General features: G+C 45.2%; 1 protein-coding gene across 1 annotated transcript in view; it reads right to left on the bottom strand.

Annotated features, from left to right (window-relative positions):
- Positions 1-10,267: 10,267 nt before the first annotated feature.
- ZNF407 (zinc finger protein 407) overlaps positions 10,268-27,670 on the bottom strand; it is a 308,384-nt gene continuing 290,981 nt past the window's right edge. Inside the window, exon 8 of the mRNA XM_086468980.1 lies at positions 10,268-11,619. Coding sequence (XP_086325106.1) covers positions 10,268-11,619 — 1,352 coding nt within the window. The remainder of the gene's footprint in view (positions 11,620-27,670) is intronic.

Here is a 27,670-nt window from a genome sequence, read left to right as displayed (position 1 = left end):
TTATTCCCATAGATCTGTTTATTTTGTTTTCAATTTACCAAACCCTGTGACACATTCCCAAAGGTGCCTTGTTGTACAATGCGTTGCACACAGTAAGATATTCAGCCTAATTCACTCTTTGTTTTGTTTCAGTTCAGCTGCATGAGGGCACAAATGCGTCTGTGTTATATCTTCTCCTGTGACTGATGTTGCAGACTATTGCCATAGGGTTTTGTGAAATGGGATCTTAGTTAATCTAGGGCATTGTCTTTGTAGTGCTAAATTCTTATTTGCAAACATAATGTTCTGGCATTGATGCAACAGGGGAACATTAGTGATTTTTTTTTTTTTTCTTTTCGTTTAGAATAGACTGTATGTATGTGTTTTTAATAAACTTCTTTTCTACAGCTTTTTCTCCCTATTCTGCATGTGATCCGAGACTTTTATAACACATTGCATCATGTCACACTGATGTCTTTAGCCAGTCAAGCCAAATATTCATAAAACCCATGTGCCCAAACAGAAAATGTACGATGCTAAGGAGAAAAGTGCATGACATTTTTTAAAGCGTCCACGGGAAGGCAATTCTGGCCTTTAAACATACACACCCATACAGAACAGATTTTGAAAAAAATTGTCTGTCCGTAGCCTGTTCTCAGCCTGGAAGGATAGTATCACTTAGAAATCAATGGCTTTTCTTTGCACTTCGTTGAAAACTCCCATGTTTTCATTTTTCTTTTATTTCAGGAACGTGTTGTTATTCCGTGTACCGAGGAAGCCGGTGCTGGTGCAGAATGCGGAATTCCAAATTGGGTGATATTATGAAAGCGTGCTGCAGACAAAATTGGATGTAAACAGGATCTGGAAGAGATTTGATGAGATGATTGTGAAAAAAATGAAGATGGGATGTAGATTCATTAATAAAACAGCCCCGTGGCTAGTGAACATAAAGCCTGATTGATCACAATTACTGCAGTTCATAACTGGAAAACCAGACGTCGGAGGACATGCACAAGGTAGAGCTGGTCTGACATCAGAACTGAGCTTCGCGGATTTATTGGGTGGCAACCACAGAAATCCAGCTCTTGCTTCCGATGGGTGTGTTTCCATAACAGCATTTAGAACGGTTTAATTCTCACTTCAGCAAGCTTTCAGGCTAATTATCGAAAGGGCTTGCTTAGAAACCTGCTTGGGTGAAGAAAACAGATCTCCCACACGTGCCTCCCGATGGGCACACGCTCGTGCCTGGCACAGCACACCACGCAGAGGGCTCCCCAGCCCCAGCCGTCGCTGCAGGGGGCTGGGCTCATCCCCGCAGGGAAGAACGGGAGAAAAAGGTTGCATCCTCCTGCGGTGAGCAACCAGGGCTGGCAGGTCAGTGAGGGATCTCCTTGTCAGAACGCTCCCAGCCCGGCTCTCCCCTTTGTGCACGCTCCCTCGTGCCCAGCAGAGATCACCCCACGCAGTATTGTGGCCCGTGTGTTTAATATCCACGTGAGCTCCGCGCTCCACGTACAGAAACGGGAATTTGCTGTTAGGGATCCGCAGCAGAGACCCCTCCCAAAGCTATCAGGAACAGTCAGGGGCCAGGAGAAGAGATGGTGCACAGCAGGGTGAACCAAGAAATGCTCTTTTCTGCCCAGTGCCCACATCAGCCCCCTGGTATCTGGTTTGTGGGTACGCTGAGCACACTTACAGTGAGAGGCCAAAACATCAGATAGGTGCTTGTGATGGTCACCAACCGGAGGTATCTCCTCATCCACCGAATGTCCAAGCGCTTTGGAAAGAGAATGTCTACATTACCTCAAATGAGGTCCCCCAAATGGTTGGAGATCTTTCTCTGCACTCTGTAGCTCTCCGTCTGTGAAAGAGGATAAATATTTCCTCGTGATACCTTAGTGGGGCTAAAGGAGGACAAAGCCATGAAGGGCTGGGAAGCACTCAGATACCAGAGTGACAACTACCAGAAGAAACGTCCACAGAAAATGACTCATCCTGCCTCTGGAGCAGACTTTCGACAGCACACAATAAACTAGGCACGGGGCCACCCACTAAACCACCAAGACAAAGTATTGCGAAGCTGCGTGTTGAGTGAGCCCCCGCACACCACCCGTGGCGTGGCCGGGTGCAGGGGAGGACGCCGGGGCGCAGCCACCCACCCACGCTACAGCCTAAACCGCGGCTGGGCTGCTCAAGCAGGAGCCTCGCTCGTGCTGCTGAGGTGCCAAGGGAGGAAGCAGGAGCTGGGTCATGACCCTCCCTTTAGAAGAAGAGAGGAAAAGAAATGGATCCCTGCCTCTTTGCAAGGGCTTTGGGAGCTCACTACTGGAAAAGAGCCGTTTTTTCCATCTCTCTGTAGTAGGAAGGCCCAGCAAACGGGGACAAACCCAGCACCCAGCGCAGAGGAGCAGACCAGTAACAATTTCTGCTGCGTTAGCACTTGGTCTAACGGATCTTGGAGCCAGATGCCAACAGACTGCAAGGGCAAATGAGTTTGGTTATCTTCTCTCGCTGACTGCAACAGGCACGGTGCCTAAGACTTGGCTCCTGGTCCTCGGCAGCAGGCTTTCGTCCACATCATCGATCTACCACAGACCACACCACGACCCCGCCAGACGCACCGTGTCTACAGCAGAGGGGTGCGCCGGCAGGACTAGCAGGTATGCAGCAAGCCTGTTCCTGTCAGAGCCAGCCCTTGACCTGCAGGAACAAGAAACTCACTCATGGAAAGGAGAGAAAATAACAACAAGAAGGGCTCAGGGAGGTCTAGAGGCTCTCCCAGTCGCTCGGCGTTTCTCCCTTGAATCCAAGCTCCCGGCTACTAGACAGAAATGCTCCTGGAAATTCTTGCTTCCATTCGCTCTAAATATCTGCAGTACCTAAATTTTATCATCAGAGCTCGCATATGGATTTAAGGCAGGGGTCTGAGCAGAAACACCCCAGACAGCGCCTAGCTGCTCCGAGCCAAAGCAAGGCAGCCGTCCTGGTGTTCTGGATGCATCCGTCTAGGTTTCCCTTCACCTGCCATCCCCACCAGGCTGCTGCCAGCTGCCAGTGCCATTGCCTTCTGTTCAACGTGCCACAGCAGCCTCAGCCCCTCTGCTGCCCTGGCAAGAGCAGACGGTGGGCCGGGGACGTGTTTGTCTCTATCTGGGTCCCCAGGTGCAAACACAACCCCAGGCTTCCCTTTGCTGACTCCTTCTTAACCTTGAATTAAAGCAGAAGAATAAATCAGCTGAACGACCTGCTTTGCAAATTCACAGGCAAGGCTTACAGACCGTAAGCAAAAATGAGGAGAAGAAAGAGCAAGGCCGAGAGGATGGCCAGATGTCCCTAGCAAAGGAAAAAAATCCTCCTGGAGCTGGGCATCTGGATTTCACAGTTACCAAACACCAGCAGCCACCACCATATGCTGAGCAGAAAACACAAACCTGTTCCACAACCCCAGCGACAGAGGAACACGCTGGCAGACTGAAGAAGCTTAGCAGGGTTTGGGGGAAAAGTCCTGAAACTCTCTCAGCGTAAGACATCCGCTAGCAAAGACCTCATTTGCAACGGAAACGAGTCCTTCCCTTCCCCTGGTGACACTCGGTCCTACCTGGATGAGACGGGTGTCTTCTCTGGGGGTGTCTCCCCTTGTAGGAACTCTGAGGTGTCAGAAGCCCGTTGCTGACCTGGGGCCACCTGCAGCACCGCACATGCTACGGCCAGACCTTCCAGCCGGGCTCCCTGCAGCAGTGGAATGCGGCTACCAAATCGCTCGTGTCTGCCCTTTGCGTTGGTGGAGAAGGAGGGGAGAAGAGAGAGGGAAAGGGAGCTGGGTTTGGGTGGTGGGTGCGTGCTGGAAAGGCACCGGGTTTTGTCTGCTCCTTGTCTCTCAGCTTTGTGACATGTGAGCAGTCGTTGCTCTTGGTTCCTGGTAATTCAGTTCCATTTCTGCTTTCAGGAGCTTCTTATCAAGGTCAGTTCCTAGCAGACCAAGAATCAAAGGCTCTGCCTTTGATGGGATTTGCTCAGTCTTTTCTTCTCCTTTGTCTGAGCGGGTGTCCCCTGGTGACACTTACCCAACCAGCCCTCCCGAGGAGCTGGTTGACTTTCAAAATCCGTTGACCATTGCATGGATCTTGAAGCTCGTGGCTACTTGCCTGACAAGGGATGGAACCCAGTGGAGGTGACAAGCCAACTCCCTGCATACCCAGGTGGAGCATGCTCGAACATGACCAACTGGTGACAGGAATCTGTGTGCAGGACCTCCCAGAAGCTGAGGCAACACGTGGAAATGCTGCAATAAGGAATGAGGATTGAAAGCACCAAGAGTGATCACAGGTTGGGGGAATATGGAAGAAAAGCCAGCCCAGAATTCAGCTATTGCCTCCCAGGGAATTGCTATTCTTACTAATCAGAAACTCCCAGAACCTGATGGTCCTCAGCTAATGCTGACCTTCGGGGCAGGGCTACGCGTTCCACCTGGTCACTCAAAGTCACCTTGATAAATGTGTGGCTGCCAGAGGACAAGAACATGTTTTAAACAAGGTCAGGTGGCCTGTGGTGTTACAGGACACAATCCCAGCTCGGGCACTAGTCGTCTGTCACATTTCAATTGTACGACTGAAATCTACCTGCCCGCCGCGGGTCTTCCCCTCTCCACCACTGCTCCCAAATCCTTGACCATCATTTACGAACATCCTAACAGAAAAACGGCAAAGCTGGTTTTGTACAAAGGGAGTTGGTGGAAGCTACTCTGGTTTGTGCTCTTCCCACTCGAAAATCATCTTCTGATGATGGTGAAAATCCCACTATATTCTACCAATTTGAAAAATAAGTTTTAACATTCATCGTTTATTTATAAATATTCTACTTTTTTTTTTTTTTTGGTTTTCTTTTGTCTTTGCCAGTTAAAGAAAAGTCTGCCCTCCTTTACTAGGCATATTAAATACCTTATTTAAATAGCTGAAAACAAGTAGCCCTTTAAAGAAGTACCTAACATGCACAGCCACAGAAGAAATTAGTCACTCTCTGGCCGAGGGCTTTCTATTAGCTTTATTTAACACATATAAAGGACTCTGTGCGCTGTCTCCCTATGACACACACAAGGCAGATTCCACAGCGGACTGTATTTGGCCTTGCATGCCTATTTTCTCCATAGTTTTCGTTACCAAAGGATAAACAGCCAGGCATGTGCTTATATATTCTGAAGAGCGCATTTCCTCATACTCTACAAGAGATTTCTTTGAATACCCTTTCATCACTTGCGATGGTGCCCTTGGAAGTTTTAGCCATATTTGTTTCAGATAAGTTTATTTTTGTATGATTGATTGAAATCTCAAGCTGCAATTAGGAAAATTGCCGCGAGAACCATTAAAGGGATAGCGTCATTTTCTCCCCTCTCCGCTAAAATGTCAGGTTTCAATGTCACCGCAAGATAACCCAACCGCGTGCTTGTACACCGCTCACCCGGGCTGGAGTAAGCGTAAAACCGTCTGGAGTACTAATTACAAATGACTAGAAATAATGACACGCGGCAGAAGGAAAATGAAAGGCCCTGGTCCTTATTACTTAACCGCCGAGGTGTATACGCGCCGTAATGCGGGTTATTGTGAGCCAGTCTATTTAGTAAATATACAAACATCCATCCCCACTTGTAGATTAGCCTCAGTCCCTCCCCCGGCTGCCTCCCTCTCTCTGCCCTTTCTTTCTCTCCAATTATAAACCAGCACCAGGTTTTCTCATCAGCCATCTCCATGTCTCCAAATGGCTTTTCAGTGTCAGGCCTATCAGGAAATTAACTCATCATGCAGTGACAGCTGCTAATTTTTTCCCCTTACATGTCAGATGGATCGCCTGCTGAAGCTAATAATGAATCACCAATCCCTGATTAGAAGGTGCTTCCGAAACATATAACTGCCATCCGAGCTAACTTTTTTCTTCGTAGAAAATGATATCACCCTAGAGGAGGAGAAAACGAATTGTATTCTTCAACAAGATGGAGCAGGGGTAGGCTGTTTAAGTGAGCTGCGTGCTACCTTAAATTATGGGCTAATATTGCACAGTAAAATAAGTGAAAACTCACAGCTTTTTTTTTTTTTTTTATTTTGCCAAATGAATGACCTTTTTTTCTGTTACTTAATCCTCTCACTACATCTAACTTTGCTTCAAATTTCAGGAGTGGTTTTGTCTTCATCCTTCTCTCTCTTTTTTTTTTTTTTTTTTTTTTTTAATTCTGTTTACAGCTTTTGTGCTCAGGAAGTCTGCTGAGCAGGGAGAGTTGGAGAAAAAAGCCCCAGAAGTTGCTTTCCGAGGCCTGCGCCTACCCCAGTGCCACCTCCTCGTACAGCTCAGCCAGGAGCTCCAACCCCATCTCTCAATCCTCGCCACCTTCCGAAGGGGACTCACCTGCGCTTTCATCTCAGGGCTAGCCCAAGGTGCAAGAACTTTGACACGCAGAGATCTCTACTGCGATTCCACGATAAGCTGAATCCACTACCCCACAAAGATCACAAATATATTTACTCCAGGACCCACAGCTAACATTTCTGGCATTCAAGCAGCGTTTATAAACGACAGCAGCGCTTGCAGCGCTATGCAGAAGCCACACGTGCATACCTTAGCGCATCAACTACGGGCTCTGGCTCGTCTCACTTCCACAGCGAAGAGCAGCTGGTGGTCAGGCAGAATGGTATGTAGCTGTGGGCACTTTGGGTTTTGTTGGGTTTGGGTTTTTTTTTTATCATAGGAAATATTTCTCTAAATATAGTTTCCAGCTATCTCTCATCTCTCATTTCTTGCCAAAGATGGAGCCTGGATTCAGGGGCCAGGAGATGCTGCCTCAGGAGGTGTAGAGCTGATTCTTAAGAGATGGAGCGTGAAACCACTCATCACCAGAAACATCTCTTCTTTCTCTGGTTATGTTTTCATTTAGGGTTTTTTTGGTTCACTTTTGGTGGTGGTTGTTTTTGTTTTTGTCCCACCACCCCGCATACCAGTTCAATGCTTCCTAAACACCTCCATTTTCACCCGTTTGGCATCGTCACAGTATGATCCAGCTTTGTTAACGCTCATTCAGAATGGGTAAGGTTGGCCAGGTTGGCAAGGCCAGGTTGGATGGGGCTGGGAGCAACCTGGTCTAGTGGAAGGTGTCCCTGCCCAGGGCAGGGGGTGGGAACTGGGTGGTCTTTGAGGGCCCTCCCAACCCAAACCATCCTGTGATTCTATGACAACAAAGAGGAAAACATTCCAATGGCTCTGGCAGTCAGAACATCAGAAGGCAACAGACTGACGGGGTACTCCTGCGCTCTCAACAACCCCTTCCATCACAGCATAGTCTTTGAGGGAGACAGGCAACCGAAGGTGCTCAGACCAAACAGCAAAACTCACTTTTAGGAACAAACGGCAGCCTGGGTTACACACCTTCCTGGATCCACCGCACGAGTTCTTCTACTAGGCTCTGGTGGTGGATGCTACCTGTGGTGAAGGGCTCCTGCAGCCCCCGAGCCGCTCCCTGACACGCCGCGGGCACCTCACCAGCACCGCACAGGGCCAGCCTGGGGGGTCAGGTCCTTTCCAGGTGCCGCTCTACCTCCGCTGCCTCCTTCCCCGCTCCCCAGGGCAGAGCCCAGGGGAAAGCTGGGCCGATCTATGGAGCGGTCCAATCCACGGAGCGGCCCAGCTCATCTGCTCCCAGTTGACGGTACGGCGCAGCACCAGGAGCTCGGGCACGGCGGGGAGGCAAATGCCAGAGATGAGTTTCCTGAGCCCTGGGCGAGATCTGCCGCAGCCTCAACGTTTGGTGCGTGGCAGAGAGCGTTTCAGCACAGGGTTGGGGCAGCGCGCGGCGTCCTTCAGCAGGGCTGTCTGCGCAGGAACGAACGCCACCCTGGATTGCTAACGTTACGTTTGTAGGACATTAATAAGTTAACTTTAAAGTGCACATTAAAGAGAAAAAGAAGGAGAGAAAAAAAAAAAGCCCTGGAAAAATATTAGCTCTCCTGATCAGGCTGCACTCAGGGAGAAATATCGTTAACCTGAGCTTCCAGGTAATTACAGGACACGGTAGGTTAGTGAATCCAAGCACAGGAACACCTACCACTGGTGTGGGTTAGTTGGTGTGGTTGGTTTTTTTTTTTTTCTTTTATGCAAAGGTCTGCTCTTTTCATTGTGCATACAATGTGATTGCTGGTTTGACACTGCAGGCTACACTGGTTTTATGAAGGATTAAATGCCACCTGAGACATATTTATCCTAAATAAATCACAAATGGTAAACTGCAGCATGTCAGTGTCAACACCCTGTACTGCAGCAGAAAGGTTAGCCATACAGGGCTAAGCACAGCGAAGAATTAGCATCCAAGCTGCAAGACCACAGGGCTACAGTTAACAGGAGAAATGATCAAGAAGAAATATTTCCACTGAAAAACATTCCGTTTCTTGAACATCTGTGAGAGTCTTGCAGAGGGCCATCATTTTGTAAAGGTCACCTTTTTCCTGATAACAAACGGGAGTTGATCCTGTCACTGTTTGCTGAAGACAGTATTTAAGAGTAAGTGAACAGCCTGTCACTTTTAAGAAAGATGAGCAAGTCAAACTCGGCTAATTATGAATCTCGATGTCTAACTTGAAATTTAGTTTTTTGGGGGTTTGACAAAGACACAACCTTAATTCCTGGAAAATAATAAAATTTAAAAGAAAATCATCATAATAAAAAGAGATGAAAAGACAGCAGGATCTTATAGCCCCAGAATGAAGCACCTTTTCTCAGCAGCGCTCTCAGAAAATACATTTTTAAACAGTTGCTTGAGGAAGGAACTATTGTTTTACCTCACCCCAACTTTCTTGTAGTTGATAATTTTAAGATATTAAACATGATAGGAAACCCAGTTATCTCTAGAGTCAGCATGGCTTATACCCTAAATACTTACACAATTATATTAAGCATGCATGAGGCACACTTCAGAAATTAGATTCTTTTATCTTTATCTATCTAGCGAGCTAGAGAAAGGAAAAGAGAAAAGAGGAGACGCACAGACATAACAGATAGCATTCGTTTGCTCCTGCTGAATGCCAGTTCTGTTTATTGCTTAATATTAAAAATCATGATGCTTCATTTTAATGCTAACATTTTATTTGAAAGACAAACAAAAAAAAATAAATCCCCAAACCTCACCAGTTTATATTTTACTTTCTTTTTTTTTTTTTTTTAAAAAAGAAACAAAAGCAGTTGTATCATGGAACAAATCTTTTCAACATGGACTTGCATTGACCAATTGCAGTATACGCACAAGTAAATAACTGACATTCTGGACGAAGCAAGAAATACAAGGTCATCTTTTTTTTCTACTTGTTAATGTCAACGTCAGAATTTTCTTTAAAAACCCCCCCAACATTTCAGAAGTCGCTCACAAAAGGAACAGCAAAATGGTATTTATATGAAGCACTATTTATAAGAAAAGCAAAACACTGGCAGTGACAATATTTTTTTTTTTTTTTCCCAAAAAAATGCACATTTACTATGTAGGACTCTCATCTAAAATGAAGTGGAAGTTACAGGCATCAAGTTCTTCTTCCTGAATATGTATAGTCAAGAATTTTCTGAACTGTAGCTTTTTTGAGGGAAAGTCCTATAAGATACCATGACAGAGTAAGCTGCTATGAACAATTAGATTTTAGATGCAAAAAAATACTTATTTTGATGATATATTTTCAACCAGGGACATTTTAAAGTAAGATTCTAGAAAGCCAAATGCCACCTCTTCTTCTTTAAAAGGAAGAAGGGCACGGCTTACAGACGCAAGCTTACCTGTTCCCCTTGTTCTTGTGGGGTTGGCATTTTTTTGCTTATTTATCTGTTCACAAAATGTACATGGAAGTGCAATTATTTTACGTCTGTGATTCTGTCAGACAAAAACGACAGAAGGCAGGGAACTACCCCCCGAGACAAAACAACATTTAAAAAAAAACCCCCCCTCCAACAACAAAGGCGGCGTTGAACGGAACGATACCTACTTTGGGAGCGGGGAGGGGGGGGGGTATCCTCTTTTGTACCCTCATATGCTTGTTTTATAATAATCCCACGGAATAGTTCTTAGAGCTATTGCAACAAGATGGGACTATCCTTTTCAGTGAACTCCTCCTAGTAGCCGCCCTTCACCGCCCGCAGGGTGGGTGTTCGTTACCTGGCCGGGAGGATGCTGTATCGGGAAGGTTTTACAGAAAACGCTCCAGGAATACAGCGCCTCCGTGGATCTGGCAACTTCCAAGCTTTGCCCTGCATCGAGCCCGGGAGGTAAAGCTCTTCATGCTTCTTGGGCTTCATTATAACCTCCTTGGCCTTGAATTACTTGTGAGCCGCCCTCTGTATAAATGACCATGCTTGTTAACTGCTCCCCCGCTCTGTCAGGGGATACGGCCTCTGTTTTTATAGTCGTCCCAGCCTGCAAAATCTCTCGAGACCCAGCTGCCTCTATCACAGCGTGCGAGTACACACCAGGCTCATCCTGCATGTCTGGCGGCAGTTCTGTGACGATGTAGTGGGTGGCACCCTCGGGGAAGTCGCCATCAGAGCCCTGAACCATGGCTTGAGCTAATTCTTCTGTGACAATAATCTGTGATATCTCCCCATCCGACTCCACTAAGTCCATGTGCTCGCCCTGGACGCTGAGCGCGTGGCTACCAGCTTCCTGCATGATTATCTGAGAGCCTTCGCCAGCCACCATGTGCACAGTCCCTTCCTCGTTTACAATGACCTGAGTGACACCTTCTTTCATCAGCTGGTCGGCTGCGGCCGTATCGCACACGGCAAACTGCAGCACTCCTTGGACCACTTTCTTGAAGGCAGCCTGAGCTCTCTCCTGAGATGCGATTATAGCCGATGGGTGCACAACCCGTGTCACGACTTCCACAGGTTTGGTACCTTCCTGAGCCTCTTGAACTTCGTGGAACATTTGTATTTCTTGCCCCTCTGCGTCACTGGGAACGCTGGGCGTCTCCGGGTTTGGCATTTGCAAGAAATCCTTGTGACCAGACCTGCACCTCTCGAGGAGTCCAGATTTGTTTTCCACGCCGCCCAGCTCCGTTACAGCACAAAGCAGGGCATCTAATGCCGAGGAGGAGTCTGGAGGATGGACCGCAGCCTCAGAAGGGTCCAAAACGTCCTGTCGCATGATCTGCTGCAGCACAGCGCCGCTGGAGTCAGGAACCGCGTCTATTCCAACGGCCTCCTCCATGTCGGTTCCCGTTCCTTCCACCACCACCACCTGTGTCGCACCGTCCGCTAGCTGCTCCGTGAGTATCTGCCCTGGAACCATACTACTCATGTGTGAGCCGTTTTGATTTGTAGCTATGACTTGCCCGTCCTCTGTAATGTGGACCACCCTGGCCATCTGCCCAGCCATCGCCAGAGTCTGAAGGGTGGCCGCTGCCGTTTCCTCCACAGAGGCATCGATCGCAAAGTCGCCGTCGTATCCTTGAATAATAATAACCTGCTGAACTTCTGTGGGGGACTGTGGCTGTCTTCTACTGCCCCGAAAGACCTTCTCTTTAACTGGAGAATCCTCTCCCAGTGCTGCTGCAGTAAAAGGACTCGTCGTTTCCACAAAGGTTGCTCCTTGCCCCTTCAGCCGGCACTCGTAGGACTTGGACACAATGCCTACAAGATAAAATAGGCTGTTAACACGGTATCACGGGAAATATCAGTTCATTACTTTAACAAATTGTAGCTTAAATGGAAAAAAATTCCCTGACAATTTTTAGATTTCACTGGCAGAAAACACAGATAAAATGAGCAAGCGAACAAAAACAATTTGCATGTTTTCCAAATAACATATTTACAGGTTGAAATAATTGCTGAGTTTAACAATTCTGCAGCCTATTAACAATTTAAATGTGTTTTTTAAAATATGCTGCATAAAAAAGCCCAGATAAATACAGTATACAGTTAAAAGCCATTAGCACATCTTTCATAGAAGATCCTATCGGTGATATTTCAGTACTTCAGTAATGAATTTTAGGATCATATATTACATTAAACATATCTGGATGTGAAAAACTGTGGCTGATCTTCTTAATACCCTGCTTTTGCTGGCGAGGTAATTGCCATGCTGTCATTTTGATGCCATTGTCTTCCCCTTCATTTCCCACCTAGCATCTTCTCCAGCACACCTGACTGACTCAGTCACTAGCCTACTCACCTGGAGAAAACACTCGGTAGTTTTCTTACCCTAAAGCAGGATATTCTATAAAATATCATCCAGAGAAACCTCAGTTACACTTCTTAATTATTTCTACCTGAAATCAATTAAGAAATTAAAATACCTGTAACCTCCACATTCCAACTGCTTGCCCTGCCACTCGGCCTGCTGTTGGGTCATGGAAGGTTTCCTTCTCGGTCCTCATCACTAACAACAAAGCTTCAGCAAAGCCAACAGTGCCCAAGGCTGCACAAAGTCAAGCCCATCGTCCCCAAAGCACGGCCTCAGGGCGGCCTTCGGCGGTTTTGGGAAGACACAGCTGAGAGCGCCCTGTGACTACCTTTCTGGAGGTCCACGGCAAACCGGCTCTGGCACGGGCTGTGTCCCCGTGGCATCATCCTGAAGCACCTCGGCAGCTCCCGCCGGTGCTGGGAATCCAGCTTGGGGCCACAACTGGTGCACACCGAGAGACGAGTGGGTCCTGGACACTGAGAACAAGGTGAGGGTCCAATGCCAGCTGGGCCTTTGGGAAGGCTGATTGCGCCCATGGGACTGCCCACACCCACCCCCCCGGCTTAAATTCACCTACACAACCCAAAATCTCATCTCCGGAGTAACGGGTGTAGCGCCTTATCGCGAACACACATAGATACGGCATGGCTTGTTTGGGGTGAAACGAGTGAGGAAAAAAACGGACTCTCAGTTGAGTCCGTTGAGTTTCAGGCCACCACTGTACTTCCCAAGCCACCAAGACACTTCTAGTGAACAACACGCTCTGCAGAGCGCAGGAGGCCCAGAAAATTATGCTAAAGCTGGTCTAAGGCAGCAATTTCACCCAAAGCATAGAGCTGTCAGGCCCTGATCCCACACAGAACTAAACGTTTCTGGTTTTTTTCTTCTAAAAGCCAGAGACTCCTTCGCTTAAACATAAGTTCACACTTAGGAGCTGTGTTACTCCGAGGCTGAGTCCTTGGCATCTTGCAGCCTCTAGCAACCTGACACGCTGAGGTGCCTATCAAGCTGATATTCCAAGATAACACCAGTGCTTAAAAGACCAAGCTCTTGCTGGCATCCATCCATCCGTCCGTCCGTCCATCCATCCATCCATCCATTCATCCATCTATTTTTTTTTCTATTACAAAGCTTCTGGTGGAGAACTGTCCTGTGCAGCACAAGAAGTAATTTGGTTAAGCTGAAAGGCTGCAAATCACCTTCGCAAGTCTAAACTGACGTTACACAACTTTCTCCACCTTCGTTTGCAAGGCAGGTTATCTTTGGAAAAGAAAATTAACAATTTAAACCATCAGAGTGTTTCCAAGTGATGCTGGGTGATAAATCTGGCACGTGCAATTGAAGTACATTTTGTCAGGCGTAAGCGAGAAGGGAGCTCACTGTGGTACGACTGGCTCTCATCCCCACTTTTCCTGTGCTCTCTGTAGGCACTGACATTCACAAGACCCCCCAAAGAGCAGAAAAACAGCAAGGGGAGCTCAACATAAAATGACAATTATCTTAGCTCCTCCACATTCTATAATAGAGTAGAAGTAATTAATTCTCTCAGGAATCTTGCTTTGTTGACATGATGAAAGAGGAGCCTGGCAGTGATGTGGCACAAAATCAAAATAACTCTACAAATCATGCATTTTCCACTGGATTTCAAAATCAAAATAACTCTCCGATCATAATTTTCACAGGCGCACAGCAAAATCGTGACATCCTTCCCCTAAGATCACGATAATTTATGTGCGGGACACAGCACCGCTGCATCGAGGAGAAGCTCCAGTCTGGGGAAGGGAAGGAAAAAGGAAATTCACCCTGTTTTCAGCTCCTCAAATAAATGCCGTGGCTGCGAATCTGTGCAACTCCAGCTTTCACTGTGCAATCGAATGGGAAGTCTCCCGGGTGAAGAGCTACCCGGTGAATCCCTCGCAGCACTGATAATTATGCCATTCTGACTGCTTACTTAATCTATTTGAATCCAGAGGTGAGTTAAGCCACTTCCTGACCATTAAAGTAAACTACATGGGTAAATACTGCTGTCACTAAGGGGTGTGATGAAGCTTAACTACACCAACATCTTAACCTCAGCTCCGTGCAACCCCAGCTATTCCATCACAGTTCATAAATGCGACTGCAGGTCCATCTTTTGATTCAGCAATTTAATAACTTCGAGTGCTGTCAGTACTGCTTTGAAAAATGGCTCCTATAAAATGTAACAGCCTCAATCAGATTGTAAAAGATTCACCCACTGAAGATTCTTCCATTTCAACTATAATGAATTAATGTTGAGCCGTGTAGAAGTTCAAGTGTCATTTAAACTAATGTGAATCTACTGTAACTTTAAATTTTAACTGGACTATGACCAAGAATTTACTGGGAACATCAGCTTCAATTTCAGTGATTTTTCATGGTAAATAGGAATTGCAGATTGTACTGGTTTTCTTTCGCTTTAACAGTGAAAAGCCAAGTAGGGAAGATATGTAGAAAACAACATGTTTCGAGGCTTAGCTGCTATTTCGACCCTGGAACAGTGCATTTCTATAATGGAGCGCTGCTATCCAACACAACTTTTGCCGGGATTTTTATGTATTTAAGGAACATGTCACATTATTGGACCGTACGCAGCAACAAATCACGTTGTCCTACTAAATCCAGCCTGCCTCTCGCCCCCTCTTAAAAACGGGTAAAGAGAAGGGTAAGTGTTGGCTGACATGGCAAACATAAGCTGCAATACAAGCCCACATTAATATCAGGAGAAGTGGACTTGTTGCTGATTGCGTGTCACTGCGAATTAAAAGGATACACAAATAGGCATTAAAATGACAAAATATAATGATACGAGAGCTCATATTCAGACAATTTGTAAAGAGGTGTTTCATATCTAGGGGTGCAATGATCACAGAATTGGTTTCTTTCCAAGAAGTCGTCATTTCAGCAGAGCTGTTATTTATCAGTTGGAGTCCTGAGCGACTGTTAGTTTTTTTATTTGAAAATGTCAGGATTTTTTAGACATTAAATCCATATTCGCCGGTTATTTTAATTCTCAGAGACCACAAACTCCCGAAATAGGGCTAAAAGAAATGCTTTGATGTTTAATGTGCTTCTGGGAAACTACAAATAGGGCTTAGTACCTTTTCCCCTCTCTTTTACTCGGTACCTGACTTTCTTTTGTGTGTCTGTTTTATTCTTTTCTTACTGTCACCATTTGTTCCCCACAGAATAAATACCTTATTCTTTTGTTAAGCTTACATTTAATTAAAATGTACAGGATTTGTGCAGTAAACTCGAATGAAACAAATAAAACAAGGGCCCCCTCTCTTGAAGGCATACGTTGTGAATGAAAAATGTCATTACAGACTAAAAAATTTTGCAGTAAACAGGGCCTACAGAGAGAAGTTTCCCCCGTAATGACATCCATAAAATACACAAATGGCACTTTTAGTACCATCCTGAATATGGCATTTTCTGTGCTCTACACACAATCTAAATGGTTTGATCATAGAGCATAATACTCCATTGGGTTTATAGAACAATCAATGTTCCATAAAATGATGTATTTATCCAATAGTAGGCTCAGCAGTTACTGGTGTATGACATTGTAGGACACTGGCTTTGTACTGTTCAGCAGCACACATGCTGGCTGTAAAACTTATCTAACACTACTTCAACAACTTCATCTCATCTGTGTCAAGTAATTTGTTGAAGCCTCAGCTTGGTTTAAAAAAACTTGTAATAAAAATTCATAGAATTTTCAGGAGAATGAAAGCTGATGACAATAGAAAGGTCACATTGTGGCTCCACTCGCGGGGTCGGGGGTCAGCCGCAGTTCTAAAACAGAAAGTAGATTTCATGCATCGTGTAGCAGATAAAGATGGCATTAAGGAGACTTGTCTCAGAAAGAAATGCGTAATGCGTTCGGAAAGTCTGGGCTAATATTATATGTAAAGCACCACTTTGCTCCCAGCCAGCGGCCTCTTTAGCATTCCAGCCCTTCCCCAAAAGTTGTCGCAAGCGGTTGGGCATGGTGAGGCTGGGCTGAGGACATCCTTCACACGGAGCACCTTTAGGACAAAGCGGTAAGTCATGAATGAAATAATCTATGACGCCGACGGAAATGATCTGCATTTACACAGCGAGCTTCAACCAGCTATTTTTCCTTTTCTGCAAAAGTTCTGGGAGGCCTGATTTACAGCGCCCTATTCAGCCACACTTAATTTTTCATACTTTGGCGATTAGGTATGTTATTTATTGACACAGGCGAGTATTTGGTACCTACTAAAATGCAACGGAATGTTAAACAATGCGAATGCAAGGAAACATCTTTTCCTTCAACTAAATGCAACCTTCAAGAAATGTAAAAGATACAGAAAATTCAGCTTACATTGGGCATCACTGGAACGAGCAACTGATTTTTTTATTTTAAAAGTTATTGCCTACGTGGCAGCACAATGTTTTGAAAGGTACGGTAAGTCCACCTTCAAATTCATAAAGAAATAATTCAGGCCTTGATCAAGCTCCAAGTTTCTGCTCTTTTCCTTTCCTTCCTTTTTTTTTTTTTTTATTATTATTTTTGTAACAATCTCTAATTATATTAAGTGCAGTCTAAGAACTGTGGCATAATGTTATAACTTTGGGATTTCCTTGATTTTCAAAGGCCATAATAATAAGCCATATTTTTCAGATCTCTGTTCCTTAACCATAGTAAAAAATATTTTTTTTTTCTCATTTTTAAGGTTTTTATGTGCAAGCCATGCATGGGCCAGCATTTTCTAAACCAGCTGGTTAAGCTACTAAATAAGAGGTTGTAAGGGCTCACTCATGCCTTCTGCTGAAGGGAAGAGAATAGAATGGGTCAAACCAGGGAGAGAAATAAATCAACAACCCAAAATGGCTCTGTCAGAACTATTACGTCCACAAAGGCAGCAAATATTTGTAAAGCAGTACAAATAAGTATACCTATAGGGGACTTAACCAGCTCCCTAAGAGACATAAAAAACACCCCCCGCACCATTGACAAAAAGCACGTAAATCTCGTGAGATACCAATGCAGCAAGCGTGGTTTTTTTTTTTTCTTTCAGTATATTATTGCTGTAAAAAGAAAATTAAACCACAAAACCAATTCCTAAATAATGCTTATAGTTCATTTTATACTTGACAATACAGTAATGTCATGTTTCAACGCTGAAACTCAAAACATCTTTGGCTTCTAGCTTTGTCCTTAATCACTCAATCATGCTTAGAAACTTCAAGGTCTTCTAAGAATTGCTTGAATAAAGGATAAAGTTTTAACCTTTCAGGTATCTTAAACAAAGCAGCAGATGTCCTTTTAGCTTCCTTAAAATGTAAAAGGAAATATTTTTGTAATTTTTCTTTTTCTTTTGAAAACCAGGCTGAAATTTCCTGGCTCGCTGTTTTTGCCTCCCGCACCTTAGAGGACTAGGACAACAGCCGCAAAAAGTGACAAAAGAAAAAAAAAAACAACCGGCAAAAAAAAAACCCAACACCAAAATAAATAGCTGTGCCATTCAGGCAGGGTGTTCAGGCGGTTTGTTCAGTTTGGTTCCGTTTCCCTCCAGTGTCCAATTAACCTTTGGGAAAAGGCCTTCTCTGTGAAAAATTTCAGTTTCGCTTTTCCTGCGCTCAAGGTCAGAAATGAACGATACAGAGCCCAGTGTCCCAGTATGCCAGTAAAAAAAATATACACACCGAAACTCCCACGGATCGCGGCAAACACCTACGGCGCTAATGTGCAGGTTTTACAACTGCCCAGCCTGCCCAGGGATGGATTTTCTGGTGGACCACTCTTCCTCTCCACCTGCTTGGCTTGTCTTCCCACCTCCCACGCGTGAGCAAAAACCTCCCCGTGGCACAGGCAGCAACCGCCTCGGTGGGCTGGCAGCATCAGGGATGGGTTGGGATTCCTTCTTTAGCCAGCTCTTCCCGGCTGGAGATGAGGATAGCCAGCCTGGACATTTCTCGGCAGGCCGGCTTCAAAGGCTACTCTGGCCCTCAGCTTGGGAACAACTGGCGTTGAGGCTACACGGATGCGCCTTCTCGCTTTTATCCCCCTGCAGTGCAACTGGAAAGCGCATTTTTAGCACTTCTAAATCCCAGTTTCAAGAGGCATTGGTCGTGCTTGGTCAAACCAGAGATTTCTGTTTCCTAGGCAGACAGAATAGATAAGATAATACGAAAAATAATACGAACGCTAATATAAGAAAATTAGGGAATCCCCCCCCCACGAGCTCTGCTCATCGGGCAAATGATCTGGATTCTGAAATAGGTCTAGTCCCAGACAGTAACTGTTTTGTCAAAAAAAAGCGCAAAACCCCCTTTTTGTCATTATTATCTCAGCAAGAGTTTTTTTTGTTTTTTCCAGAATATATACATTTAGATCCTGGTCTTATAAACATTTATTTATCAAGAGCACTGCTTACTGCCATAGTTAGCCTCAATAGTCTCGAAGGGACCAAACATGGGAGCTTGCATTATGCATTGTGTTTGCATAATGAGGCCCTTGGGATTAACAATTCTGAGAGCGGCTGGCCTCCCCTAAGGTCTGATGTACGTACACGCACCAAAGAGAACAGACACTTGTAAGGGATACCTAAAATAAAACACCACGCTATTAAAGGATCAAGCGGAAATCATATTTTTTTCTGCATACCTATCAAACACGAGTATCGTGCTTTCCCGTATTTATTTACTCTGATTTATGCGCCCATTCAGTAAAAAGGAGCACCTGTTCTTTGCTCGAGGGCACGTCTCAACCCATTTGAAAAGCGCAGCAGTTTTCAGGGGGAATGCTCGGGAATAAGTAGAAATAGTAAGTTTCCCTAGTTCTTTTTGTTAGTTAAGGTAGCAGCGACACGTGACAGTCATATCTGTATTTCACTTATAAATTCAGCTATGTTACAGCATGTATTCCTATCTTTCCAGAGTAAATTACGGGAAATAACCATTTGTCTTCATTGTAGACACTTTTGTATGTATAGTAGAAAACAAACCTCTACTCAATAACTGCACAGAGGCACCATTAAAATCAAATTTACAGTAAACAGAACCTGCAGCTGGGGTAAAACACTAACTGTTAGTATTTTAATTATCAGCGAAGCTTTCGGAGGTCTAACATCTGCTCATAGCCAAATGACAGCAGCTGCTTGTGTATCCTTAAAACAATGTGAATTTCTTCCACAAACACGAAAATGAATTGTATGTCGTGCGTCCATCGTGGCCACGTTCCTATTAAGCTCTTCAAGTATATAGGGTGTTTTGAACTTCTTTCTTGTGGCAAATTCGCAAAGGGCTGACCTCTTCAAGAGAATGAGAGGCAAAGACAGCAAAAATTCTTGAGTCTGTAAATTGAAAATGTTTAGAGACAGTACTAGAGGTCACCCTCTGCCGAGGCGTCGCTAGCCAACGCTAACAAAACATCAGCGGTAAGTTCTGATCATCGTGCTCTACAGTAACTTCAAGGACAGGGCTTCTCAGCATGCAAGGTGTCAGGAGTCCGTGGGATGGGTTATGTCAAAAGCTAACGCTCGTCTAAGAAGTCAAGCAATTAATGCACTACCTTATCAGAAAAAACCATTCTGTTTCGATATCCAAAGCATCGGTGCAGATGAGTGTACTCCCTTCTGCGGGCTTCATCAAAATCATAACAGAATGAGCCCTGATGCATAGGATTTGAAGTAATAAACTGTCAGGAAGAAGGAGCTACGCTGGCCCAATATGAGGTCAGTTAATTTTGCTGAAAAGGCCGAGCTTCGTAACTTAATTTTGCAGCTTTTTCTCCGGACACTGACATACAGTTGATATTTTCTTTTTTGTCTCTCACCTGCTCGGGGATATAGGAAAGAAAATTGGAGGAGTGACATACATCTGTCCGAACGGCAGAGGCTGGTACAGTGAAAGAGAGCGCTGCAACGAGTCTCAGAAGAAAACAAGAGAAGGGGGTTTCACGGTTTTAACTTGTAGAGGTTTTCAGTGGAGAAAGAGCTATTTCTTTGCTTTTATAGCATCAAATGTAACGCCAGTGGTTAATAATATTTATACATATCCGCAGCAGATCTGTAGCTGGAAAGGAGCACTACGAGCATTTAGTCGGAAAGCTGTAGGTCATTCCAACCTGTGTTTTGAAAAAAACAACCGATGAGACGCTTCACGTGCAACCACTACAGAGGATCAACCACCGGTACAGCTGTCCCCACGCTGGTACCCGGCGTAAGATGAAGCTGAATTAATTATGAAGCCACTTCCCAAGCTTCTGACGTCAGATTTCCCACCCCAAAAGTCAGCCTCAGTGCAACAACGTCTGCGAAGGAGGGAACAGGGCTGGTGGTCCAAGGACCACGCAGGGGCCTTCCCCACCGCTGCCCCTCACTCCTCCCCAGGCACCCGCAGCATCACCATGCCCAAAATGACGATCGTCGGAAAAGCTGCTGAGTTTCCAGCTCAGAGCGGCACAGGCTCAGCAGTCACCGCTCGGATGCCTTAGGAAGCGTGACGCAGGGGTACACGCTGGTTCTGGGAGGTGGGGTGGGAAGGCCGGAGAGACGGGTAACTCTTTTAAACCACTTTCAAGGGTCAAGTTTGTGACAAAGTCTTCTTTTCATGATTCACCTCCGGCGAAGGACGGAAGCAGCGTGTTTCCAGCGTATCTTCAAAGGAAGAGCTGTTCATATAATTGACCCTTCTGCTGACAGAAATCTATTTTCAGTGCTACTGGTACAGTAGTACTTAAATGAGCTGTCTTCCACCTCCAGTGTTAGAAGGCACTAGGCTGTACGTAGATAAAACAAGGCAGAAGACACCAAAGGTGGTGCTTTCCGAGCCACGGCTGAGCACGACCAAGGCAGGACGCGCCACGATGGTGTGTGTCCAAAGGCAATGGTTGCTCTGCAGCTCTGCCCCAGCGCTCAGAAGTTGCTTCCACTCAGCTGCAAAGTTGCGCTCTCAGGATCTGAACACTTTCCATACTACTCTGTTGGCAAAGCTACTACCTAAATTGTTGGTTAGCTAGAGGTAGAAACCAACAGCTTTTAGTATTAACTCCATATGCTGCCTAAATTGGGAGGAAGTGTTAACATTACAAAGAAAAACAGGATGTAACATAAGTAGATACAAGAATAACAATGCAAGATTCAACTCGTGCTACCGCATACTAGCACTCGTGGAGAAAGTAAATATGCAAAAAATGAGATTCGATGAGAGGGAAGTCCCTTGAGAACTGTAATGCTGCAGAAATTTAAAGAATGACAGTGTTCATCAAATTACACGGAGAAAATGTAAAATAGGAAAAGAAAACAGGCCAGAGCAATTTAAAATTGCACATTCAAAGGCTCGTCTGCTGCACGTTGCTCCGGTACAGGTACAACTGAATTATGTCTTGACCTTTCTAGGGGAGAGATCTTGACCAAGGAATATTCGGACTAGTGAAACAAGAACTCTTAGAAGTCTGGCTTGCACGGAAACATGGAGGGTTTAAGGGCACATATTCTGGCTACGTATTCTGCAAACGCTGAAGAGGGAGGAAAATTTGTGTCCCTTTTGGATCAGCATAATCCGATTTTGATGAAGCACTAGAACATCCATGCCATGCCGCGGGAAGACGTTTGGACGCGGTGAGCAATGGAAAGCCCCTTCGGCCGCCTCGTCCACTTCCAGGGGGATGAAGCTCCCAGACGGAATAAATTGCCTGCGCCGCAGCTAGAATATGATTTAAGCCGAGTCATCACCATTGGTACTGCAAATCCACACTATTCCAGAACAGTTCAGTGAAATGTAGCACGTGATTCTGCAATAGCTTCTTGGTTAACTTTTGTAAACAACCCCATGCTGAACTAGAGTTCACCCAAGACCGTGGCGCCTTAAGTCTTAAAGAGCCAAGGAATTTGCAATGACTGTCAATCACATGAAGCATGAATCCTATTCAAATATGGACTAGCAAACAAACCCCGCCACCCAGTCAGGTCATTTCATTTGCTCTTCTTACTTTTTCCTTCCTGAGGCCCAGTTTAGACTAGGAAAAGAGGGAATAGTTAAAAACTTAGTAGCGATCACTTTTTTCCTAATATATTCTAAATGCCACTTAGCTCTTACTGCTGATAGCACTTGTTCCAAGATTTATTATATAGATCTGCCTACAACTGAAGCCAAATAATGCTTAAAAGCACGTGAACTAAATGATGCCAAGTGGTTTAAAACCACCCTGGTCCTGACTATGCTCTATAGCACAAGGGGCAGTGCAGTGGATGCACTTATTCTGCTGCTACACAGGACCTGCTACAGCATCGTCAGCGTAACGTCACTGGACCCCCAGCACTTTTACTGTGGCTGGAACTTGGCTGACATTTCTCAGCGCAGTAGACAAAACTTCAGAGGGAGTTCTGATCGTTTTTTGTGAAAGCGGTAAAGCTTGTGATGCACGATCATACAAAGACCAGACAACGCCCTCTCACCAAAAAACCCAGAAGCCTGGAGCTAGATACCTGGAAGATCTGATTTTCCAAACCACTGAGAAACTAACAGCTCCTGCTGATACTTATGTTAAAGGGGTCTTGTTTCAGCTACTGATTTTTTGTTTAATACTTCTCACTCTTTTTTCAGATACCATAGTTCAGTGAACTCACTGTTTCCTAACTTCTGGCACGTAACGGGCAAAACACACAGGAGGACTCATTGTGCTCTGTCATTTCAAAGATTAAAGAGCTTCTGAGCAGCCCATGGTCTCATAGGTTGAAACAGCTCCTACGAGTCCCGGGTAGGGCTTAGTTAGAGATTTTGTAGCTGTATCTTTTGGTGTATGTTCCGATGCTCCAAAACCCGTTGAGGTTCACCATTTCTTTCAGTGTGTCTCCAAGTACCCTTAAAACATTATTCAGGTGATCTTACTGAAATAATAAGAGTCTAAAGCTATTGGAATGATATTATTTTCTTTCTAAAAAGAAAACACACATACGAAAATGTACACAGACAGAACAAAAATTGTCTCGGTGTCTAAAAGAACAAGCTAAAAGAAGTCTAAAATTAATGTGTTCCTTCTTCCACATGCTATTTCTTAGGGTCTCCTTCAGCATAGACCGAATTTTACGCGAGATTTTTAGGTCTGTGTGCCTACAGCTAATTTCCTTAATGCAGAAGCAGGAAGCAATATAAAATTGGCCTGCTCTCCACTAGTGCTGGGCACAAGCACATGCAAATGCAAACTGAACAGCACGCATCTGAAATGTAATATCATTTATCTAACCATGCGCTTCTCAGACTGAATTGCTCACAATTAGTAATATATTTATCACCAAAAGCAGTATTCTCTTTTCAGGCAGAGAAGTGAAAACCAACAAAAAGTGAGTTGCCAGGGTCACACGAGAATTCCCAGGTGTGCCGAGTCCCGGCTTTACGTCTTAATCACAGCATTATCATTTCTTAGAAGAGCCTATTGTCATCTCCAAGGGTGGAGGTACTCCATTTACCCACAGTGAAGCACGAGTCACATCGTTGCAATTTTCCTGATAACGCCCTGTCAATGAATCAACCCCACGTTCACGAGCAGAGAGGAGCTCAGTGTCCACGTATCCTATAATGAGGAATGCCGGGCTGCAATCTCTGCCGAGATTGTCATAGGTGTCCACTGATACCATCTGCAATTACACCGTTTTATGAGATGGAAGCTGGTTCATTATGAAAAAGACTCAAGTCTACCAGCTCATTTCACAGATGTCAGATGGTAGACGTCCCGATCGCCGCAACGCCTGCAAGTGCCTAAGAAGGGGGCTGTGGTTAGACTTTTGGGAATTAAGCATACAGCTAATGCTAAGCACAGGCTTAAACTCTTTCCTAAGTTGGACTCTCAGTTAGCCCCAGTCGACGACACTCAAAACAGGGACTTTGACCCTTTTAATTTCAGCTTCACGAGGGCCAAACCAGCACTGCTTGTTCCCAGAGGAAGGCAGTCACAAAGCTAGATAAAAATCACTTTTGCCCCCAGCCAAAGGTATCTCTCTCGGACCGATTTCAGCCTGATCCTAACTAAGCAACGATCGTATGAACACATCCTCAAGCATCAGCTGAATTCTGTTTTGAATTGTCACCTATACAAATAAATAAAGACATTCCTTTTAAAGGGCCAAAGCGCGTTATGTGCAACTATACATTTTTGTGGTGTTTTAAGCAAGTTTTATCAAAAAGCTTCATCGTTACGTTGAAGAAGAATGTGCAGTGCGGAAAAAGTTGTTGATAAACCTTTCTTCTCACAGAGTGATCCCTCTCATACACACACACACGTGTTTGTGCTCTCCGATGGTCACACATACACCTTCAAATCTGGTAACTATCAGCTTCCACAAACACCTTAATTTCAGATCGTTCAGTCTATTTAAGGACACAGAAATTAAAACCATTCCCAAGGCACTGAAGGAAGTACAGATCTCTTCCGCAGCCACCACGAAACGAAGCGCTCTTTGCTGCAACACAGCCCCCTCCACCCCTTCCAAAACGACCCTGTTCCTGTCGGAGGTGAACCTTGCTGCATTCAGTCATTCCCTTTTTCAGGGGACCGCAGAAAAATCCAAGCTAACAGAGTGCATGGCCACAGGACTTAAAATACTAACGGCTTTCGTGCTGCTCCAAGCCCTGGGTGAACGTTGATACTCTGCAGACCGAAGGGAAGGTGCTGATGACAACCTCTATCGTCCCAAATATTAGGAAACCTGCTTATCTGAGAGGCTTCCTTTCTCCTCGTGCAACCACCTCAAGTGGCAGTGACAGACACGCTCAGAGCACGGTCTCTGGCCTTTCGTATGTTCCTTTCACAGGCCAGTTTCCATCACAAAGATATAGTCCCTCTTGGTCAATTTATCACCTCCTCCCTGGACACTTCCCCTCCCACACACACACACGTCCTATCCCCCCTGCCTCATCACGGAAAAACAGAACAAAAGCCCATCAACCATACAAAAATTATATTGTAGATTTGTAGATTAATGGGCTGATTCTGGCATCTCAATTCAAATGGATTTACAACCACTGTGTTTAGCCCTGTGTGATTTCAAATAGAATTACTTCTGATGAATTTGAATGCAAATTCACAAAGCATTAAAACAAACCGTGTTTAAACTCGTTGGTTCATCAGATGCAAATATCGTGCATTAAGCAGGGAATACCCATTCATGAAAATAATGAAAACTGACACCAATATAATAAAATCATTACAGGTTTATGGATTCTGGGACTTAAACAAGCCATACCCTTGCTTCTCCTAACTGATTAAATGCTTCTTTGCAGTTTATGTTTGATCTGCAATTCAAAAACAAATTAGTTTAGTCTTTGAGCCCAGAACCTTGGAAAATCGCTAGGAGGTTCTACCTCGGATTTGTCTGGGGAGAAGGGCCGGGTAAGGAGAGGAAACCGTGGGGGCAGGGAAGCCAGCAGTGCAGTCGAGAGCAGACAGCAGAGGAGAGGAAGCAGCCAGATAAATCGAGGCTTACAGACTCTACCGGCAAACATGCCTAAACCCACCGCGGGAACAGCGTTGTGCAGAACAAAAGGCAACGATGATAAAATTGGGCACTTTTGTTTTATAAAGCTGGCGCAGATGGGTCTGTCAGAGCGTGCGCTTCGTTTTTATGACACCTCACCCGCCTTCGCTTTGCCTCGTGTGTGTAGACAAGGGGCTCAAGTGCAGCAGGGCAATGGATTGCCAATTATTTCTGGGGCTGTCCCACAGCAAGCAAGCAAAACCAAGCGCAGCCGTGTTCTAGTAGATCTCTGGAGTTGCACCTAAACGTATAGTGTGGGTCTTCCTTTAAGCCCCCTTGTCTAGTTACCATGAGTAAGGTTTGCCAGTTAGATGACAACAACCTAGCTCAAAAGTCTCCAGTAAAAGCTTTGTACCTAGATATTAAATTCGTCTTACAATGATGAGATTTAAACCAGCAAAACATTCCTCGCTGAGGCATGCAATGCTGATAACGCACTATTTTGCTGCACAACCTACGCAGTATAAAAAGTTCTTTGCTGCATCATGATCTGCTCCAATTTGTTTATAAATAGCACTTGTAATAAAAGCAAATGTAACACCAGGTTTTACTTAAATAACAGCTCCAAAGGAGGTGGGGAGATAACGTAGCTAACGCACAACAAAAAACTGAAGGGGAGTTGCAATAGCCCTTTCTCAGAATAATTTTGTTTCTCTTTTTCTTTTTTTTTTTTTTTTTTTTCCCTCCCCAAAATCCATTCACACCAACATTAAGTATTTCAAACCAAAATATTTAGACATTTCTATGTTGGGATGGTTTGAGGGCAATTTGCTTCGTAGAGTTCAGGTACCACCTAAATGTGCAGCAAACACCACAACACCCCTCTCCATAACTTTAACCCCTCGTCCCAGGAAAGCTCCTGCTTCTGAGGCCAGAGACGCAGGCGTGAAAAGACCCAACCTGCTGTGAAGGCCTTAAGAGCTACGTTTTCAAATGCGAACGGCCCGAATTAGATGCTCCAATCCGTACCGAAAAGACCACCAGGCATTTCCGTGAGGCAACACGCGACACCGCACCGACCACGCAGCCGGCGCTGGGCCGCGGGGGACTTGAGCGGCCCGGCGGCTCTGGCGTTGCCACAACCCAGCACCCACTGTCTCTACCAGCTTTTACAAAGCCTCCCCCGGCCAGCAGATCGAGGACTTCCATTCCGACGATTTGTATCTACAGCTTCGTGACCTCCAGCGCACGGCACGTGGAGCGATCCCGGTCAGGGGTTCGGAGTAAAATGGTGTCCGCGTTCAGGACGTGGACAAAACTCCCGCGGATTCATAACGCCGCGAATGCGATTTTGGGTTAAAACAAAAAACCGGATTCTGCGCATTCTTCGTCACGTAACGGCAGGGCTCTGAGATCCACCCTGGCTTCCAACTGGCATTAAGATGCCGGTTAAAAGCTACCCAGTCCTGAATCGCCTGGGATAGCCACTACGTTTAACTCCGTGGCTCTTCCCACGCCCTTTTTCATGAGCGCAGCCAACAGAAGAATTTGGGATGGACTCGTTTTCTTACAAAGAGAGAGAAACGTCCCTAGCATTCTCTGATCAATTCTGAAACTGGTCCTGAAACTCGACTAAAATAGCTTCCGATTACGGGTATTTTCTGTGAAACATGAGGCAGGTGAGGACTTGTTTTTTTTTTACTCACGACCTGCTGGCTAAGTCCTTGAGTGCTGCTGGGAAGCTGCTGTAGCATTAATTAAAATTTGCACTGGTGGAAGTGATGTATCGCGAAACCTTGGCTTTAAGAGCTGCTGAGTACCAGATCGAACCCGACTTCTCAGTGCTACGTGCATCTTCTGGGGTTTTTTCCACTGTGTGAATGTGGGAGAAACACAATACTCAGGCATAAAGGACCACCTTAATCTGCATCAGAATGCGATGTACGAGTACGCAGTAAGTGCCAATCTGAGCGCTCAGACGTGGAATTAGGACTTCGTCTATAGGCACTTATTTTAGAAAGCGGATCTCAGAGGA

Source organism: Leptosomus discolor, chromosome 8 (assembly GCF_034619465.1).
Source record: "Leptosomus discolor isolate bLepDis1 chromosome 8, bLepDis1.hap2, whole genome shotgun sequence".
Taxonomy (NCBI): Eukaryota; Metazoa; Chordata; class Aves; order Leptosomiformes; family Leptosomidae; genus Leptosomus; species Leptosomus discolor.
This window is presented reverse-complemented; position numbering and strand designations above follow the sequence as displayed.